Below are 22,330 nucleotides of genomic sequence, written 5' to 3' on the forward strand. Positions count from 1 at the left end.
TGGAGGGGATGGCCCTGAAATTGAAGGTTAGGCCCTTTTCAAAGGGGGTGGCCCAGATTTAGATCTAAGTCAGGTAAGGATGAGGGGAGGTATGTGTTGCTAGACCTTTCGATGTTTAAGAAAAATTGGAAATCGATTTCTATGTGAAATCTCTAGATTAAAAAATCTGACTTGCATTTCTAACAAATAAATGGATGATGTGGGCTAAACCAAGCTGTCTAATACCAAGACAGCCCTCTGGCTGCCGTTGTCAAATGTCCTGGTGCTGCGGCCCTCCTGCCTCTAGTGAGGTCACAGAGAATGATGGGCACAGGCAGCCCACCTCCAGATTGGAGCCAGGTGGCACCCACCCAGGGAAGGCCTGCAGGGTCAGCTGTGCGAAGGCCGAGGGTGGGCTGGGTGACAGGTTGGCAGCAGAGAACCAGAGCCCCAGCAAGGCTCAAGGAATTGTAACCCCGGGCCTCCTCTCCTTCCAGTCTAGGATCAAGAGAAAGCAGGTGGTCAGGGAGCAGAAGTGGTAGTAGACCCTGATTTTTACTGGTTCTTTCCCCCTCCACAGTGCCTGGAAAGGAGGCAAAATCTGTACCAAAAAAAAAATCTGTACAAAAAAAAAAAAAGAAATGACAGTGGAGATGCAGACTATGCCCCAGGGATGCTGATTCCACAGTCTCACTTGCAGAGGCCTGATGTGGGTTGATTTGGCTTCCCTATCCTGCCCCTATTCCCATGTGGAAGTCCTAACCCCAGAACCTCAGAATGTGACTTTATTTGGAAGAAGGTCATTGCAGATGTCATTACTTAAGATGAAGTCATGAGGGTGGGCTCAAATCCAATATGACAGGTGTCCTTATAATAAGGGGACGCTTGGACACAGGGATGAACACAGGGAAAATGTCATGTGGCCAAGGAGGCAGAGATCAATGTGGAAGGGCAGCTACAAATCCAGAAAAGCCAAAGATGCTGGCAAAGCGCTGGAAGCTGGGAGGGCAACAGAGCAGATTCTTCCTCACAGCCCTCAGAAGCACTGACCCTGCCACACCTTGATCATGGACTTCAGAACCATGAGGCAATAAATTTCTATTGCGCAGCCGCCCAGTTGGTATAACTTTGCTACAGCAGCCCTAGCAAGCAAGGTCTGATTCAGTGTTCCCCAGGGGGATCAAGCTCCGGAAGGAGGGGACAGGGCAGAAGAAGAAGGAATTCGAACAGCAGAGAGGATACGGAGGGAAGTACCCAAGAGGACGAGAAAAGACTGCATCTCATCCTACACTGGGGAGGTGGCAGAATCCAGGACTTTGTACTCAACACAGCCTTCCTGCCAGGCCCGTGGTGACAGACCCCCCACAGATGGCTCCTGGAAGTGGGGGGACTCAAGTACCTCCTTTCTAGCCTGCAGTTTGCTATCTGGCAGCCAGGGATGGACTTGTTCCCCTCTTCAGGGCTTGAGAAGTCACTTCCCAGTGTCCGAGCCACCTCCATAGTGTCTGCCATTACCACCCAGCAAACACAGCTGGCATCTCCTTGGCAAGCACACAATTCTCCATGAGACAGGCAGCAAGTGTGCCATGGTGGGGGAAACTGAGGCAAAAGGGAGGGACCAAGTCACTGATTTCTCAAGATCTCACCAATGGTTTTTGAAGAGCCAGCCAGGAACCCAGGGCTGTTCCCACTAAGGTTCTCCATGCGACCCCCTCTGCACATGTTCCTGGGACTCCCCAGATGCTCTGAAGCCTGGGTTTCCTCCAGTGCCCCAGACTCTGTGCTCTCCAGAGAAGGTTTGCTCAGAGGGTGCATGGAGGGAAGAGAAAAGAGAAGAACAAGAGAGAGACTGCACTCTGCATGGCAAACAAGCCGCCCAAGCAGGGCGTGAAAGGAGGCAGTGTGCTGAGGGTGGGGGGCGGGGGGCGGGGAGCCGGCATAAAGGAATGTTGTTTGGGACAGTGGGGCTGGGCACCGAGGGATGGACAGATGGCCTTTTATCCCGAAGTCTGGGTTTGGCCTGAATACCCTTTTTCTGAAATGAAATGGTGCCCCAGGCCCTGTGTCCAGCTGCCCCCAGGCCCTGAAGGCCCAGTGAAAAGTGGGGGCTCCAGTGTCTCAGCACACCTGGGCAGCCCAGGGCTGATAAGAAGGCGCAGGCGCCCAGAGAAAGAGAAAAGGGCTGGGGCCCTATAGGCACCCAGGGTCTTGGAGAGTCTTTGGGGCAAAGCCTTCTGTGTGAACAAGCCATCCCCGAGGTCCCCAGGGAATCTCCTGGGAGCTGGTTATTTTGGGCAGCTAGAAACTTGGGCTAAAAGGTGGGTAGCAGCCTCTGCTTCTTCCGTCTCTAACAAGCTACCCTCTGCCTGGCCTACCCTGGTTTTCTATTTAAATACGTAAATCTACATCAATATTGATATACTATAAATATACAGAATATATGATAGGTTACATATTTGAAAAATGCCAAACCTACCCTAAAAGCAAAACAAAACCCATACCTGGCAAGTGACAAATCAAACAACTCCGCAAGCACGCCCCACAGCCGCTGCCAGGCTAGTCCTGCTGGCCCAAGGCCCTGCATTCATGGCAGGGAAAAGAAAGGAAAGGAGAAAATTGATCAGGAAACTCACGCCTGAGCTGAGACCAACTTCTGTGCTCAGGACACGTGGGGATGCGGAGCCCCAGCCACCTGATCCCGGCCTCGCTTCTCACAACATATGCCCCTGTTGATGACATCACCAGCCACCTGGTCACCGGAAGCGGAAGCCAGTGGAGGGGGGCAATCCGGGATATAAAAAATGGGGACCAGTGGCCAGTGGTTTGAAAATACTAAATTGCTGCTCACAGCTCACCAAAATGCCCCCACAAGTTTTCAGGCTGTTAACTCGATTCTCTACCAAATCCTGCCTGGGACAGCCTGCACCCATGTATACTCTCCCCTTTAGCCTCTGACCTCAGCTTGACAGCGTCATATCCAGGAAGGTACCAACAGTTTCAGTGGCTTGCAGGGTGTTTGCTAAGAAAGCCAAATGGGCCTTGGGACTAGGGCATCTGAATCAGTGGGAGAAAAACATCTCGTTGGAAGCCTGGAGTCAGGGTGTGGCCCGGTTAGGGAGGACCAAGCAGGCCCACTCTTGGTCCTGCCTGCACTGGCTGCTTGGTGGGCGGGTTTGCTTCTGACTTTAACTTTGAGGAGCAGCCCCCAATAGCAAGAAATCAGTTTCTCAAGCCTGAACCGTCTACAGATTGGATGGGACATTTCTACACTGTTTTCTCAAGACTCAGACAACAAGGCAGGCTTATAGAATGTTATGCACAAGGAAAATATACTAACTCTAACATATATGCTCTCTTCACTCAGCCAACTTCTATAATAATTTCAGAACTGTCAGGCAACACTCCAGTCTGTCAGGATAACTCTCACTGGACTGTTTTCCGCTGTTTTTTTTTAAAAGAGAATGAGACCACTGATTTTCACTATTCATATACCAGTATTCCAGAGGCAATATTCCCTATAGATTATTAGATTCCTCTTTTTATGATCTAATAATTTAAAAAAGAAAAAAAATTACAGCTTCATCCTTGTTTACCAAAAAATGCAAATAGCTTAGTTTCCAACAACAATAAGTCACTGGATTGCTTTGTAAACAAAACCAAGAAACCCATTAACAAAAACCCACTAACAAAAACCTGTATATCTACTTCTTTTTACTGATTCAAACAATTCCCTCTCCTCCTGCCTGGCCATGGACTTTTCTCCCATTTAGAGCTGATATTTATGATGTGATATTATGTCTTGGGTAGCATGCTGAATTCTAGAACACAAGACTGGTAGGCTTGAAGCCCAAGTCTTCTTTGTCACTCTCATTTGACCTGGCAATTTCCAGATCCACTGCACATTTCCTAAACTATCAGGCTCCAGTGGGCCCCAGTCCTTCCCGTGCCTCCCTGTAGTGACAGCCTGTATGTACTCCATGTTTTATACTTGTCATTCTGAAGGTGACTTAGCCCCAGGGGAGGACGTCCTTGAACAACCCTGGAATAAGTCATTCTGCTGCGGTCAGGGCCTGTCTGATGCGGCCTGGGTCAGAGACATCTCAATCATACGATCTGTGTGGTCAAGCAGAGGGACAAGAAGCAGCCATTTGTGACTGACACAGAGACACCAGTTTTCTGGGCTAGAATGACCAGGTTAGAAAGTTAGAATTACACCAAAGAAAAATGACTACATCCTCTGGACCACAGTTCCCAAAAGAACCTGTAGCTGCCCAAAAGAACCTGTTGCAATGATGAAATGTTCTGGGTCTGTGCTGCCACAGGTGCCTACTGAGTACTTGAAAAATGACTGGAGTGACTGAACAGGATTTTTATTTTTTATTTTTTTTAAAGATTTATTTATTTATTATACAAGCTCTAGGTACAGTCAGAAGCGCGGGAGGGTGAGAGAATTCACCAGAGCCAGAGCGGGGAGCAGAGCAGGCAGAAGGACCGAAGTACACTGCTGAGGGGAGCAGCAGGCGGCAGGAGAGGTCTGCACGCCATGCGGGTCCCTCCTCCAGTGGCCGGGGAGCAGCCAGGGATCGAACTGGCACCGCAGGGGATGCGGGCAGCTTCACAACCCAGCGCTCAACCGCTGCGCCACCGGGGAGGCCCAGGATTTTTATTTTAATTTCATTTTTGCCCAAAAACAATTTACTTCTGCCTTAGACCATTTGGGCTTCTACAACAAATTGCCATAATCTGGATAGTTTATAAGCAACATACATTTATTCCCCATAGTTCCAGATGTTGGGAAGTCCAAGATGAAAGTATCGGCATATCTGGTGTTTGGTGAAACCCATTTCCTCAGCCCTTGACGGCCATCTTGCTATGTCACCATATGGCAGAAAGTAAGAGGTTGCTGTCTGGGGTTACTTCTGCAGAGCACTAATCCAATTCATGAGGGCTCCATCCTCATGACCTAAGCACTCCCAATGGCTTCATTTTCAAATACCACTACATTGTGGTGGGGTGGGTAGAATTTAACATACAAATTTGGTGGTGGTGGTACAAATTTTCACTCTAGAGCAGTCAAATGTGATGTTTGTATTATGACAGATAGGGTTCTATTAGGAATTCAGTCATGGAGTAGTGGAAGCTTCCAGGGAATTGGAGGTACCATACCGCTCTTAACCCCCTTCTTTTATTTTAATTAATTTAAATTTAAATGGGGCTAGTGGCTACCATTTTGAACAGTCCAGATATTCTGCTACTGTGTGTACTCTCTACCTGGGTGTTTTCTTGGTGCCTCAAATCTAAAATAACCCCCAAATTTGTCCTATCCCAAACTTCGGCGCCCATCTTAAATTCATCATTTCCATAAATCAAACTACCCAGTTGCTTATTATAAAACCCCAGGGTCAATCCTCAATTCCTCTTTCCCTTACTCCCAACATCTAATCCATCAGCAAGTTGTTTCCATGCTGGCCTCTTTCAATCTACCCTCCATGTGACAGCCAAACCCACCTCATAAACAATACATCAACTTTGTCGATCTTCTGCTAAAGAGCCTCTAGGGGCTGTCCATTATTCTCAGAATAAATTCTAACTCCCTACAATGATCCATGTGCCCTGGTGAGGGACACTCTGCTCACCTCCTCACTTACCTCACACTTCACCTCCCCTCACTTATAATGCTCCAGTGACACCAGAGCTTCCTTTGGGATTCCTGATGTCGTCAAATCCACTCATACTCCAGGACCTTTGCACTGGCTGTTGCCTCTGCCTGGAATGTTATATACCCATCTTGCCTATGACAACTCCTTATCCATCAGATATCAGTTCCTCAGGCAAGCTTTCCCTGACCACCTAAATCAAAGCTGTAGCTATCACTCAGTCACAGCACCCTGTTCAAAAAATATTACACAAACAGAGAGAGAGAGAGAGAGAGAGAGAAGAGAAAAAATGGTAAGCAAGTGAGGTTAAGCATGTATTTTTTGTGTTCTTTGTACTTTTTGTATTTTTTCTGTAAAAAGTACTTTGTGCTTTTCTCTAAGTCTGAGATAATTTAAAAATAAAGCTCAAATAATAGAAAAACAATACAGATTTCTGGGGTCTTGCCTCCAGAGATTCTGATTTTATAGATTTGGGGAGTGGCTCAAGAATCTATTTCACACACACATGTTAATTTTTAAATTTAGTTACATGTGTGTTTTTTCACCTAAATGAACCATCGGACTTTTCACAAGTCTTCAAAATCGGGATCTGTCTCTACTAGAGTCATTCTTCTGAGACACAACAGCAATCTCCACCGCGTATCATATTCATGGATGCCTAGGCTGTTGGAGTGACAGCGCTATTTAGTGATATTTATACTGAGAGGAAACACACCCCTTCCCTGCATGAACCCCCATTCATGTCTACCTGCAACCTTATGTGTGACTTTATTTGGAAAGAGGGTGGGCTCTAAATTTATTGCAGATGCAATCAAGTTAAGATGGGGCCATACTGGATTAGGGTAGGGTCTAAATCCCATAGGACTTGTGTCCTTAAAAGATGAAAAGAAATGGGGGGCCTCCCTGGTGGTGCAGCGGTTGAGCACTGGGTTGCGAAGCTGCCTGCAGCTTCTGCGGCACCGGTTCGATCCCTGGCTGCTCCCTGGCCACCGGAGGAAGCTCCCACATGGCGCGCAGACCTATCCTGCCGCCCGCTGCTCCCCTCAGCAGTGTACCTCGGTCCTTCTGCCTGTTCTGCTCCCCACTCTGGCTCTGGTGAATTCTCTCACCCTCCCGCACTTCTGACTGTACCCAGTGCTTGTATAAATAAATAAATAAATAAATATTAAAAAAAAAAAATGAAAAGAAATGGACTGATAGGGATATGGAAAAACAGGGAAGAGTCCTTTTGTGCAAACGGTGGCTGAGGTGAGGCTAGAAGGATATATCTACAAGCCAAGGACTGCTGGCCTGGCCCACCTGAAGCTAGGAAAGAGATAAGAAACAGGTAGTACTGTACAGCCTCCAATAGGAACAAACATTGCCAAGATTTTGATTTCAGACTCTGCACCCTCTAGAACAGTGAGAGAATCACCTTCTGTTGTTTTAGGCCACCCAGTGGGTGGTACTTTGTTACAGCCGCTCTGGGAAATACAGTGCCACGAGCACTGTGATGTCCCCTGTCTGGAGCCATCATGGACTCGTCCTTATTTTTCCACTCACCCTTTAAGAACATTTCTGTGAGGGATAGCCACAATGTAACTACTTAGAGTTTCCCCAACACTCTATTATGAAAAGATTTAAATAGGAATTAAGTAGAAAGTATGTCAACTAAACACATCCCCAAACCTACATATTATCATTCACATTCTATTTTTTTTTTAATTGCAACCTTAAGAGACCTGTATATATTAACATCTAACTCTTGCAGTTGTGAGGTTATACCCTTAGGAATTATTACTAAATATGAATTAATTTGATCTGTCTTCCTTTTAAAAAAAATGGTATGATTTTCATTAGTAAAAAATCACCAATCGTGAGTGTACAGTTGGTGAAGTTTTTGACAATTACGCCTCCTGTAGCAATGCCCAAATCAAGATGAAGAACATTTCCATGATCCAGAAAGTCCCAGGAATCTATTTTTAATAAGCTTCCCATTCAATTTTGATGAAAAGAACAAGTATCCAGGTGAGGAAACAAGTTTTCAGTTTCCTTGGTCAGAAGGACAAGAAGTTTGAGATTTACAAGGCTTGGAAAGAAGCACAGATTTTTTGTTAGAAAATACAGTTGCTTGTCTGCTCTCCTAGCCTGCAGTGACTTGCATTTACACAGAACTTGACCTGCACGCCCCTCCTCCAGCAACAGACTGTGGACACAATGCAGGAAAGGTACACAGAACCCACCCACGAGCTGAGTTCCAGTGGCAAGGCCTATTCCCGATGCTCCCTCCACAGCACCCCCCCATCCTTGCATTCCCAGCTGAAATTGCTGCCATTCCATGACCGCTTGGACACCCACTTTGGATCCTCCCATGGGGCCTGTGGCTTGCGTGGGCTTCCCTGAGCTGCCTCTTCCCTACTTCAGCCAAAAGATCTCTGGGTCAGGGCATACCAAGCAGCCTCAGCCTCTGAAAGTCCCCAAGATCAGCAACATGACTAGAAATAAACTCAGCTCCTGTTCTGCATTTTTTTTTTTTAGTGAAGCAAGTAGAAGCAGAATCTTGGATGAAACAGAAGAATGGAAAACAAAACAAAACAAAACCTAATGGCAAAAACCTAGTAAAAAATGAGTAATTTTATTGGTATAGAAAAAAGTCCAACAATAGAACAAAATATATTTGTGAGTTATTAATGTGTGATAAAGGTGTTTTTAAAATCAGTGGTAAATGAATCTACTGGGATAACCAGTAGGACATCTGGAAAAAATATAAACCCAAAATAATCTATATTTTGCTTCTTATACCAAACATAATCCAGGTAGGTAATACACTTAAGCAAGAAGAGGCAACAATTATTAAGCATAAAATTAGATGGGTATTATTCATGATATTTTTCTTTTTCTTAAATCTTAAAGGTGGTATAAGAATAATAAAATTTGATATCTTTTATTATATGGAAATTGTGAGGGTTTAAGTGGAAGAAAAATATTGAACAAATTAAAAGACAAAAATTGGAGGACAAATAGTCATGTATAATGGGAAATGGGCTAATATCCTTTAAATGTAAGCAGTGATTACAAATCAATAAGAAAAAGATCAACTATCCAATAGAAATATGGCCAAAGAATCTGAGCAGGCAGATAAGTCAAAAAAGTCCAAATAGTTTAGAAAAATATGAAAAAACATTAGGTCCCTCTCATACTCCTTAAAAATAGAGATTTAAACAAGGAGCAGGTTTTTTCACCCATTGGTAAAGATTAAAAATACTGGGAACACACAATTTTGATGAGGGTGTGGAAAAATAGGGATCCTTAGATGCTTCTGGAAGAAATTTAAATTAGTAAACCTCATTCTAGGGCAATGTGGCAATAACTATCAACTTACAATTTGTCATCATAACCTTTGCATATGTCTGTGAGGTGATTATTAGGTTGTACAATAAGAAAAAACCAGAAACAGGATAACCATTTAGAAGAATGAAGCAAACCTGTATTGCTGATATGGAAAGAAGTATAAAGTATGTCGTTAGATGAAAAAAGCAAAGCAGTATCATATGATTCCTTTGTATGGGAAAAAGAATAACATATGTGTATGTGTATAGAATACTTTGGTGAGGATAATAAGAAATTGATGGTTTTTATATAGGGACTGGACTGGGAGGGACACTCCACTTTTTTTGCCCATTCCTTTTAACTATGTAAATTTTTGTAAACTATGTTCATGTGTGGTTATGATGACAAGGAAAATTATGATGATAACGTCTAGAGTCTAATTTTAATTCACTGGAATATTTTCCCCTTGATTAAAAGTGTTGAATGTGATTAACCTTTGACCACTCTTTCTAATAAAATGCAGATTACTGCACCTCCCTGTGGCGCAAGGGGTTAAGTCTCAGCACTATGAAGCTATCCACAGCCACTGCAGCAGGATTTTGATCCCCAGCCAGGGAGCTGACCCACATGGCGCAGCAGACCTCTCCTGTCTCGCCTGCTGCTCCCTTCAGCAGTGTATTTCAGTCAATCTGCCATTTCAGTCAATTCCCCATTCTGTTTCTGGTGAATCCTCTCACACACACCCCTGGCATCTCTGGCCTGTACCCCAGTTCTTGTATGCATAAATAAATAAATCTTTAAAAAAATGCAGATTACTGAGCATTCATTAATATCAATTAAACTGAACTCAGGCACTCAGTAGACTTGAACCAGGTTCTTTCCAGCCCTTACTGAGCATCCCAGGTGGGACCACCTGAAGGCCACAAGATCTTGGCTGCATGTGAGATTCCAAGCCCAGTGGCTCGCTGCAAAATGCACCCTTGCCACTGGCTGACTTGCTCGGTACCAAAGTCCAGGCCTCTCTTATGTCCCTTGTCCCATTGGGTCATCCCCTCTCCCCCTGAATCCTGGTATGTTCTTCCAGATCAGGTCTAGGCCCCTGACATCTAGTTTGGAACTTTCTTCCTCTTCTGGGCACAAAGTCTGGCATAGAGAAGACACTTGAAGAGCTTGGAATCAAGAGTTTGAACTCCAGGATTCATGTATTTCTATAGGGAGTTTCTCCATCATCTCTTGATGACATGTGCACATACATACTTCCTGGGTTACATTCAGGACACTGTCTTCTTCCTCTTCCACATACTGAACACATCACACCCACATCCTTCTCTCACCGGGTCAGACCTGGCACACCATGAGGAAAGCCCTACTGCTGAAATGTGCCTTTCCTGCAATGGGGAGCAACACCCCAAAGGCTGATGGACTGGTTTCAGTTCCAGCTCCACCCAGAGTTGTAAGTTGTGGAGGAGGAAGCAAGAGGTCCCTGCCCCTTTAGCTAAAGATTCTGCTCTTAAATCTGTTTGATGAACAGAAATGTGTCACCAGCACATCCTTAATGATGCTTCTGAAAGGACAGAAACAAGGGAACGCTAGAAAGAGGGGGCTTTGAAAATTCCCCCTTTCCCTTAGAGGGTCACTTCTGCAGCTTGGCTGTGACTCCAGTCCTGGAAGGATCAGGACTGGAAGGCTGAAGACTGAGCTGAAGCTCTGCACGACTGTCCTGCTAATAGCAAAGGGACAGGGGCCCTGAGTCCTGGAGAATTGCTCTATTTTGTCCACATAGGACTTGGAATTGGTGGTGTGCTGCACCCTTCTAGGTGTTTCCCTTCAGGAACTCCCATCAAGTACTGGTGAAAAAATGGCACATTGCCACCCATGGCACATTTGTGAAGAAGGAGATAAGGAAGGCCCTACAAAGCCATCTGGTCCAGAATGGCCCCTCCAAGATACACCAGGACAAAGCAGACAGGAACCTTAGCTTATCAGCTGTTTTCTTGATCCAGCATCCCTCACCTCTCCACACTGAATGGAAGAGACAGGCACTGTCCACTCCTGGGCACCCCCTACTCCTCCATGGTGCTCTGATCAGACGAGAATGACCTCTGCACAATTCAGATTCCCCTCCAGAACATCAGGCCCCTCAGGGAACATTCCGGGGGCTATGGATAATTATTACCTCAGGTTCCTACAGATTTGGGGTGATTCACAGGTTCTGTTGCTCACAAAGAAAGTACCTCTCTGGCTGGCTAAACAAAAATGTCCAAATTAAAGGCTTTAGGGTACAGCTGCAGCAAACAAAGATCCTCCAGGTACCTGTGAACTGGATGAGACTCTCAAGTCAACACATCACCCCATCACATACTCTGACCTCCAGCCCTACAATGGATGGAAGGGCAGCTGCCAGGAGGCTGGAGTGTTTGACCCACTGATTAATAATTAACTAAATGTGCAGGTAACAGGTCACATGTCAGGGCAAGGAGAGCCTGCTCCCCTCTGGGAACCTTCCTCCCATGCATGCACACATGTCCACATGTCATCCTAGAAGGTGGAGGTTGTTCACAGGTCCAGAAAGCAAACATATTCAGATTCAGAACTCTTCTGTCCCCAGAGGCTTGACTTCAGCCCAATCAGAAGGATTAGAGGGAACCCCACCTGTATCCTGTCCCTCTTAAGCCCCATAGAAATGCATTTGCTCCCCTTTGATTTAATCTGATGCCTAAGATTCATCTCTAATGGGTGTGCACAGGAATACGGGGCACCTGGAGATCTGTATCACCTCTCAGGGTTACAGGTGTCTCACCTATGCAGTGGGAGGACTGCCATCTACCTGCCCACCGACCTTAAGGGTTCAAATAAAAATTGATGGGAAAATGTCTACTGAATATCTATTCAGTCCAGCATAGGTGCTACGTGTTTTCCTCCCCGGCAGCCAGTCTCAGAGTGTGGGCCTTGAACTGACTTAAGTAGTTGAGGGTAGATAAATGATGCCTATTTCTTAGACTGCCATTATTATATAAGAGCAGGGGCTGTTTATTAACAATTAAGTGGGTGATTAAATTTAGCATTCATAAAACTAAAACTTGTGGGCCTCCCCGGTGGCACAGCGGTTGAGCGCTGGGTTGCGAAGCTGCCCGCGGCCTCTGTGGCGCCGGTTCTATCCCCGGCTGCTCCCCGGCCACCGGAGGAGGGTCCCACATGGCGCGCAGACCTCTCCTGCCGCCCGCTGCTCCCCTCAGCAGTGTACTTCGGTCCTTCTGCCTGCTCTGCTCCCCGCTCTGGCTCTGGTGAATTCTCTCACCCTCCCGCGCTTCTGACTGTACCCAGTGCATGTATAAACAAAACAAACAAACAAACCAGCAAACAAATAAATAAAAGCATGCCTCTATAAAAAAAAAAAAAAAAAAAAAAAAACTAAAACTTGCCCTTCTTAGAGATTCCCTAAAAATTCCGATTCCATTTTCCAGTAGGAAATCCGAGCATCATATGACACTAAGCAAAGTCAAAAAAGTTCTTTTAGGCACAGAAGACTGTAGGGAACTAGAATTCTATTCCTTTTAAAGGAGAAGTTACCAGTAATTTACTTAGGTAATTATCAACCCAGTTTGTTGTAGTTTGTATGGTTCCCTCTACGTGTGTAGTCACATGGACTCGCAGCAATGGAATTTCTGGTTACTAGTTTTCCTAGGACAGCACTTTAAGACATTCTGTATGCTTTGTAGTTCAATATTACATGTGAAAACAAATTCTGTCAAGTTTGTTCATCTGGTGCTTTAAATAGCTTGCAATATACAATCAAGGTAAGAAAACAAAGTGTTTGGATAATTATGCTTTGGGACAACGCTTCCCAACACAAAATTCTGAGTATGAGCTCTGTGTTTCTCAAGGATAAACTTTACATGTGCTGCTCAGGTTTGCTACTCAGGTTTCCCTCGCTCTCCGAATGCAGGGCATTCCTATTTGGGATGATCTGCTAGGTTGTTTTGGGGTCTGGGTATGCTAAAAAATTACTCCATATAAATATGTAGTAAAATAATAACAGCATAATACAAATAAGAAATAATGGTAACAGCATCATTCTCAGACCCAAAATTAAGCCTGCCAGGTAATGCCAGGTAGGAAGGTTCTACTTTTAGATAATGGGTGAAAGCTGTACTCCTATTTCATTGTCATGACAGTTCTTTTTCTACTGAAGAGCAAGAGTGGGTGGGGTGAGTAGCTGTTGGAATCTTTAGCCATCTTAGATGAGCAGCAACTGGAGGAAAAAACCACTCTTTAAAGACTACATGCTTTGGAGAAATTTGCATGACAAGACAAAGGAAAGAGTAAGTTTCCGGTTTAGTAGACAAGATGTGCAAATGCAATGAATAAGAAGAGCATTATGAACGTATGTTGGAATGCAGAGACAGGCAAAATGCTAGAAGAATTTGGGAGAAGGAAAGAATCAGTTCTAGATGGAGAGGTCAGGAGAAGCATCTGAGCTGCAGTTAAGGGATGTGACAACGGGGAGCCACTGAGCAGTAGCAGTAGGAAAACGGGGAGCCACTGAGCAGTAGGAAAACTGCTGTAGCATAACGAGGAGGCATTGGCTCTCCTGAGAGCCACCCAGGAGATTGCAAATAAGCAGGGCAGCCATGGGCAGATGTCCCAGGAGGAAGATGAACGAGGCTCCTGAGGATCAGTCTGTCCAAACACTGGCTCTGCTTTTTCCAGTTACTCCCCACTTTTCCCCTTCAACTGCCTGTGGGTGGTCTAGGGCAGGGTAGGTGATGGGACCACTGTTGTTCAGAATGTGAAAATGTTAAGTTAATTTCCCGTAGCGCTGCATGAAAGCAGCAGTCCAGCTGAGTACACACTGTATGATTCCACTTAAGTTGTACACACTTTTTGAGAAATTAGAGGCAGGAGAAACTACCAATGGAGAACAAGAAGCAATGACCAGGGGGACAGGTGGGGAAGTAGCTAGTATAATACACCCCTCCGAGGGCTATGTCCCAGTGCCTACAACTTGTGGCTATGTTACCTGACAGTGAAAGGGACTCTGTGGACTCTGCAGGACCTTGAGATAGGGAGAACATGCCTTTCACTGGCTTTGGATTCTCCAGGACAGAGTGGAGTGGCAGTGGAGACACTGGCTATTATGAGTAAGGAAAACACAGATAATCTCGACATAGGAGGGTTTTTGTGTGTGTGTGTGTGTGTAGAAATACATGAGAGTGTGTGTTTAAACTGGTACTGTTTATTTTTCTGTTCCAATATCTGCCATTTTTGCAGGAGCTCCAAAACCACAACCCCCTTTGTTCCCTGTCTGCCTCAATTACTGATTTTACTTGGTTGCTGCTCAAAGCCTCAGTGCCCCTTGCAAATGGTAGTTTTCTCTCCTCTCGTCTACAGTGATGAAAAGGCAAAGGTTACTCAGAGGAGCAGTGACAGATTACTTGGGTGATAAAGGGAGAGGCAGAAGAGTCAGCATCAGAGGAGATACAGTGAGGACAAAGGTCTGAGCACTCCAATTATTGGCCGTGGCTACAAGCCAAGGAATACCAGCAGCATCTTAAGGCTAAAATAGGCAGGAAAACAGTTTCCCTCTAGAGCTCCCAGAAGGAAGGCTTCCCTGACTCCTTTTAGACATCAGACCTACTCCAGTATTGCAAGAGAATTCATTTGTATTGCTCTAAGTCACTGAGTATGAGGTAATTCATGACAGCAGTGATAGAAAACTAATACAGATGGAAGACCAAAAGGGTGTGGTATCCAGAAACCCCCATGGAGAAAGCATAGCAAGGAGGAGGCAGTGAGTACCCTATGCCAGGCCAGGTAAGATCGGGTAAGAACTGACTATGTGCTTATCAAGGTGATTATCCCACCTTGATGGTCCCACCTTGATGACCCTGGCAAGGGCAGTTTCAGTGTCGTGGTGGGTTACAGAAAGAAAAGAGCAGTAAGTATCATCCACCTGTCAAAATAAATGAGGATAACATATGAGCCAGCAACGAGTGTGTGGCATAAAAATAAATAAGGAAAGGGAAGATGAAGGATGCTGCTCAGTCAATACTTTGGAATCTTCCTGGAAATGTTTCAAAAGATAAGGGGGTTTCCATTTGTTTATTTTTATTTCCCCCAGAGAGTCCTAACTTCTGACCTTCCCTTCAATTTGGGTCTCGAAGCCCCTTAATTCACTGAATTCTGGGGTCACACCTGGAGGACTCCTGGATCCTGTGTTTATCCTGGTGCCACATGGAAACACAGTGACCTGCTCCCTGGATGCTCTATCACCAGATCTTCTGTTCACCCTCCAGCTAACACTTGCCTGGCACCATGCAGACCAGAGCTCAAAGTCCCTGGTAGATAGTGAAAGATGGTGGCTGCTGATTAGTCAGTCAGGCTCAACTGGGATGCCTTTTTGTAGGGTAACAAGGGCTCAACCCCTTTCAGCTGGCAAAATTCTCGCCTCCTTCTGCTCTTCAGTGGGGCAGGGAGTGTTTGGGTAAACTCCCCAAAGCACTGCTTCTCTCTGAGTTCTTAGCTCAGAGCAGCTTTCTAAGTTGGGCTGCACTCAACACGTTCCAGAGTCTGGGGTGGAGAGGAAACCCCATGTCTTCCAGCATATGGATCTCCTCCCAATTGTTCATCCCCATTTACTCCAGCCCTGAAGCTCAGAACAGCTAGACCCCAAAGCCTGGCAGAACCACATGTGGTAGAATAGGAGGATTTCTCAGCTCTCCAGAGACAGACGTGCCTGTGAGATAAGGATGTGGAACCCAGAGACCTTCAAACATAGGATTACCCCATCATCAGTAGCTGAGATCAAGGCTCACCTGCTTCAGGGTCTTCTCTATCAGAGGGCTCTTACTGAGGGGCATGGTCAGATGTTGGCCTAGGAAGGACCCCTTGAGGTGTGTGTGTGTGTGTGTGACAGGGAAGTACCAGCTGTTGCTTCACGATTATAAACCTCTTGGAGGCAGGTTTGGGTGAGGAAAGGATTCTGGTTGGACAGATGACAGCTGCAGCTCTCATCAGAAAAATGCACCACTGTGCATTTTTAACACACAATTTCATCTTTTTCATCAATCCCAGAAAATGATCCAGAGAACACCAAGATTAAGTAGCTCTGTTCTGTGTGTTTTCCAAAATGTGATATTTACTCCACTGATGGTGTCTAAGATCACTTTAGAGTATATGGGGATGAGATTTTCTTATTTTTATTGCTCTATATTTTAAAGTGCATGGAAAATCTGTGATTTCAATGGTATTATCGCCTAGGGCGTGTAAATGGCAAAGTGAAAAAGCGTGAGTACTTAAAGAGATACATAAGAGTTTGAGTGGCAGGCCAATTTGGAAAAAAAACCTGTGACAGGGCTATGGATAACTGAAGTCTGGGGAACATAGTATCTATGGCCTTGGGAAGAGTTTTGATCCAAAGATTTTCCTTTGCTTTCTACTTCTTTCCTTCTAAAAAGTGCTGGCTGCAATTCAAAAAGTGAACTTCATACCCCATTCATGATGTAAATAAAGGTGGGAAAAATACTGTTTTTACTTGAATTCAGAGTGAGTTTGATCCTACTGGCCCCTAAGGGGCAGAGGCAGGAAATAGGGCCTGGCCTTCTTGCTCAGACATTGCTTTCATTTGCTCAAGGCGGGCAGCTCAGCTTCCTCAAGTCTAAAGCAGACCTTGTCTTACCCCCACACTATGTTGGCTTAAACAAGTTTGACTTGCTTTACATGTGAGTGTCAATGTGTGTAAGTATGTATATAGAGGGACTGTGGCAAAGTGGAGAACAGGGGAACAATGGGATCAGGGCTTCTCCCTAGAAATATCATAGTAGAGTTTAAGGATTATGCTCATCTCCAGGGACCTGGCTTGGAGTATCATTCTGAAAGGAGCAGGGATGGCTCATCGTGCTCCCCTCCCCCATCAATGTCCCTCCTGCTCCTCACACACAAGAGGTGGCTCTAACCGCAACAGGTGTCAGCATCCCTAGTCCAGCAGGGGAGGAGGAGGTGGAGAAGTTAGCTTGGGGCACTAGAATGGCTTAGCGTGAGAACATGGAAACCCCTCAACTCCACTCACGCCTTAGGAAGGCATCTCTCTGGAAGATGCCACAGAATTGTCCTCTGACTACTGCTCACCCCTGATTTCAAGATAACACTGTACTTGTTTCCAGAACAGAAATCTCTAGACAGAAGTCAAAAAACAACTGGTGTGTTGGATGAGTATGGTCCTTGGTAGAATATGGGCTATGGGTTTGGCCCACATCCTGAGGTTGGGCCCAGATAGAAGGATATTATGACATGGTCACACTGGGGCTCTTGGGGTAAATGAGAATATATGAGTAGGACACAAATGTGGACTCAATATTCATTCAGTTCTCCTGAGAATCAAGCAAGGAAGAGCAAAGCAAAGCAAAAGCCAACCCTGCCCATTTCAGGGCTGTTAGCAGAGGTAGGAGGTAGGGCCAAGGCAGTGGATCAAGAGAGATTCCCGGCACCATCACCACCATCACACTGGAAGGGGAAAGTACTCCCTGTTGCTCCTGTTTATAGAACTCAGTTACAGTGTAGCATGGCTCACGGGTCCTCATAGCCTGGAAATCTAGTCTGATCCCAGGCTTTCCTATTTCCTGCTCTGAGCTAAACCTTCTGCCCATAATTATGACCTGACACCAAACATCAGCTTCCAAGATTGAACTGAGCTCCCCCTGAGTCCAAGAGGAGTCCTGGCATTTTACCTATGAAATCTCCCAAAGTCTTCCCCACCTGCCCCTCAGTTCCAGCAACTGTTACCCTTCTCACTGTTGTGGCCTCCTGCTGGGTCTCTTCCCACCCACTGGGTCTCCCGCTGCTCCTTCTCTGCAGCTGGGGTGCTCTCCCAAAGATGCAAATCTGGCCATGCCACACCCCTGCCAAATCCCTCCCCTGGCTTTCCATCTTCCTTGGAACTGAGTACCATACCCTGGCCACAGCCTCTGAGGCCCTGCACCATGAGACCTAGCTGATCTTTGGTTCCTCTCACACCCCAATCCTTGCCATTCAGAATCTTCACCCATGCTTTCCTTCAGCTGGAATGCTCCCCCTGGTCACACTTCACCTGTCAAGCCCTCTCCATGGCAAGGCCCTCAGTGTGATTGTAATGTTCTCAAGAAAGCTCTCCCTGAGCTCCTCTTTCCAGATTTCCATACTAAGAATCACAAAGGACATGCTATGCCATTGGTATGACACCCTGCCATCAGCTTTTAGCTTCATGAGGATGGTTTTGACCACTGTGCCTAGCCCAGTGCTGCCAGTCATTGAGGCAGCACTGAGTGACTGAGTGCCTAAATGAAGAATTGGATAAGATGGTCCAGTGAGGATCCACCTGGGAGAGAGGCAAGTCCTTTCATTCAAATGCACTACTTGGGGCCAACTTGAAAGCAAGAACAAGAAGTAGGCAACAACTGCTGGTTTTTATTTACCATTATGGCCCCACTGTCACTAGTCCTTAAGGCCAGAGGAGTGGGTTTGCCTCTGGTCTGAGCCTACTGGGAGCCCTGTGTATAGGGGCCACCTCACTGCTCAGAGACCCTTGGGACCGAGACAGCCTCAGTTTGGAATCAGATGCACTTGGCCATCCCACTAACTAGCTGTTTGACCTTGGACAAATTGCAATGCCTCTTTGAAGCTCAGTTTCCACATTCTCAGATGGGGATAACCAGGCTGACTCCAGGATCAGAGGTTTAGCTACCATGAACAGCCTGTGCTGCATAGCAGCATGCACCTGGAAGTATTAACCCCTTCTTCCTGCAAATAACTGATTTCTCCTTGTCATGTCACTCTTGTTGACATCCAAGCACGAAAAACAAGGAACAAAGAGAGGTCTGAGGAGTGAAAGGACAGAGTCTCCCCAAGACACAGCCCAACCTCTCCAGATACCTAGGGGAGTCCTACTGCAAGATAAGTGCATAGCAGGAAATGCAAACTAGTGGGTAAGGTTGATGGACCTCTTGAAAGCGGGTGTAGGGAGGTAGGGAGAGGACAGGTAGGAAGGAAGAGCAGTTGCAATGAGGGAGAGACCAACAGGGGAACAAGAAGGAGAGACAGCAGCGTGAGGCTGGAAAAAGATGTTCCAAGTTGCAGCTGTCAGAGCCTGCAGAAGGAACAAGTGGGAAGCGGGGGAATTCGGGCGATGATAGAAGCAGCAGAGAGGAGAACCGCTGGAGAGAAGGGGAAGCTGGAAGCGTGCATGGGAGTGACCTGCCACCTGAGAGAAGACCCGAGCAACCGAAGTGAGGGTGCAGGCTGTCCCCTTGGGTCCTCTCAGAGTGGCGAGCTGGGAGAGCGAAGCGGGGCCGGGAGAGGGGAGGGCGTGACCGCGGCCCTGCTGTACCTGCGGGTCTCCTTGCAGCTCGCCCACGTAGTACTGCTCCAGCCAGCGGCGTGCGTTCGCGGAGTGCCGGTGCGGCGGCCCGTCCAGGTCGGCGCTGACATCCTGGCCAGCCCTGGCCAGCAGCAGCTGCTCACCCCCGGGGTGGTGGCGCACGAAGCCCGTGAGATCGTAGAGGCGGGCGCCGCAGCGAACCCAGCAGGCGCCGGCCGCCAGGCGCCGCTGGACCTCGGCGGGCGAGAACGAGGCGGCGGGGGGCGGAGCGGGGGCCATGGCGGGACAGCGGAGCGCGCAGCTCCCAGCGGGGCGTCTGCCTCCTCTGCCAGCCGGGGCCGCCGGGTCGGGCGGGCAGCCGCCAGCCCCGCACCTGCTCATTTGCATGCCGCGCGCCCATTGGCCCTCGGCGGGACACCGCCCGAGCCGCAGGGTCCCCCCGTCCCCATTGGCCGGCAGGCGGCCAGGGCCGACCCGAGCCGGGCTGGTCGGGGCGGCGGGCCTCCCGCCAGGTGGCCGCGGGCAGGTGGAGGGCGCGCCCGCCAGGTGGGTCCCGTCGCAGCAGGAGAGCGGAGCGGGCGGGCGGCCGCAGGCGACGCAAGTCCCGTCGCCGAAGGCTGTCTAGACGGACATCCTCGATGGCCTGATCGCCCCTGGAATAACTTCTGTAGCTGCCCTGTGGGAGAAACTTGGAATTTTCCACGTTCAGACAACAGGAGGGGGCAAGGGGTGGGGAGAGGCAGGGCGGGCACTAGAGTAAGGCTCTGACCCGTCCCCTCTCCTCAAATCGCTCCCCCCAATCCAACCCCGCACAAAACTTATGTTAAACTCCGCAATCACAATAGTGATTTTTTTTTGGTGGGACCCTCGCCGGTGGCCGGGGAACGAACATGCGCTGCAGAGGCTATGGGCAGCCTTGCAGCCCAGCGCTCAACCGCTGCGCCACCAGGGGAGGCCCTGTAATCTATTTTTTAAAGATTTATTTATTTATACAAGAGCTGGGGGACAGGCCAGAGCTGCGGGAGGGTGACAAGATTCACCAGAGATAGAGCGGGAGCGGAACAGGCAGATGGACCAAAGTACACTGCTGAGGGGAGCAGCGGGTGAGACAGGAGGTCTGCTGCGCCATGTGGGCATCGCCCTGGCCAGCTGGGACTCGAACCCGCTCTGCAAAGGCTGCGGACAGCTTCACAGCGCTGCACTAAACCCGCTGCGCCACCAGGGAGGCCCTATTTTAATGTAATTTTTTAATGTGAATGTACTTAGTGCCACTGCACATTTAAAATGTACACTTATTGTCACATGTACACTTAAAATGGTTAAAATGGTAAAATTTCTTATTTTAGTATAATAAAATATATATAATGAAGACTTTATTTAAATTTTATTTTTATATTCCCCATACAACTACAACCCCCTTATTTTGACCCCAATCCCTCCTTTCCCTGCCCCCCACCCCCCGTAGAGTGTCTCTGGTTCATAGTTGTTTGTTGATTTTGATATTTTCTTTCTTAGAGTTATTCTTTTTCCTGGTCCCTTATTTAAGTTTCCTAGATTCCTGCTATGAGTGAGACCATCCGGTATTTTTCTTTTTCTTTCTGGCTTATTTCGCTGAGCATGATCCCTTCCAGCTCCATCCATGTTGCTGCAAATAATATATAGAAGGAAATATAGGCGAAACACTCCATGATATGCACATCAAAGACATCTTTACAGACACATCACCCAAAGCAGTGATAGTGAAGGCACAGATAAACAGCTGGGACTACATCAAATTAAAGAGCTTCTGCACAGCAAAAGAGACAATAACCAAAACAAAGAGAAACCCCACCAACTGGGAGAACATTTTTGCACACAACACTAATGATAAAGGACTGATGACAAAAATCTACAAAGAGCTGATGAGACTCAACAAAAACAAAGAAAATAATCCAGTCAAAAAATGGGCAGAAGAGCTAAAAAGAAACTTCTCTGAAGAGGAAATGCAAATGGCCAACAGGAATATGAAAAAATGTTCAACATCACTTGTCATCAGGGAAATGCAAATCACAACTACAATGAGATACCATCTTACACCAGTGAGAATGGCACCTATTAAAAAAACTAGCAACAACAAATGTTGGCGAGGTTGTGGAGAAAAAGGAACTCTCCTGCATTGCTGGTGGTAGTGCAAACTGGTCCAACCACTATGGAGAGCTGTGAGGAGATTTCTTGACCTACTAAACATAGAGCTTCCATATGATCCAGCAATTCCACTCCTAGTATTTACCCAAAGGACACAGAAACATCAATTCCAAAGAACACCTGCACCCCTATGTTTATTGCAGCACTGTTTACAATAGCTAGGCTTTGGAAACAACCCAAATGCCCCAAAATAGATGACTGGCTCAAGAAGATGTGGTACATATATACCATGGAATATTACTCAGCATTCAAAAAAGATAAACACATGCAATTTGCAGCAACATGGATGGAGCTGGAAGGGATCATGCTCAGTGAAATATAATGAAGACTTTTGAAAACCATATTGGCAAACTACAACCTGTGGGCTGGCCACCTGTTTTTTTAACTAAAGTTTTACTGGAGCAAGGACTAGTGAGGCAGGTGATGGAGGGTGATGAAAGTGAAGGGCTGGGGCCTCCCCTGGTGGTGCAGCCGTTGAGTGCTGGGCTTTGAAGTTGCCCGTGGCGTCTGCAGCACCGGTTCAATCGCTGGCAGCCACGAGGATCCCACATGGCCCGCAGACCTCTCCTGCGGCGCCCACTGCTCCCGTCAGTAGTGTACTTTGTCAGCCTGCCTGTTCTGCTCCCCGCTCTGGCTCTGGTGAATTCTCTCACCCTCCCGCGCTTCTGACTGTACCCAGTGCTTGTATAAATAAATAAATAAATCTTTAAAAAATAAAAAGTGAAGGGCTGGATTCTGTCTTTAATACTCAAAGTTGATCATGGATTTTAAAATAAATTTAGAATTCTTTAAATTCTGCATTAGGATATTCTTTGTCTTGATTTCTAAGTTTCTTTGGGAACCCCTAAAT

General features: G+C 46.8%; 1 protein-coding gene across 1 annotated transcript in view; it reads right to left on the bottom strand.

Annotated features, from left to right (window-relative positions):
- Window positions 1–19,575, bottom strand: part of FA2H (fatty acid 2-hydroxylase) — a 48,877-nt gene extending 29,302 nt beyond the window's left edge. Inside the window, exon 1 of the mRNA XM_037516140.1 lies at window positions 19,306–19,575. Within this exon, the coding sequence (XP_037372037.1) occupies window positions 19,306–19,575 (270 nt within the window). The remainder of the gene's footprint in view (window positions 1–19,305) is intronic.
- Window positions 19,576–22,330: the final 2,755 nt, after the last annotated feature.

Source organism: Talpa occidentalis, unplaced genomic scaffold, assembly GCF_014898055.3.
Source record: "Talpa occidentalis isolate TD23 unplaced genomic scaffold, MPIMG_talOcc4v2.1 talOcc4.17, whole genome shotgun sequence".
In the NCBI taxonomy this organism is placed as follows: domain Eukaryota; kingdom Metazoa; phylum Chordata; class Mammalia; order Eulipotyphla; family Talpidae; genus Talpa; species Talpa occidentalis.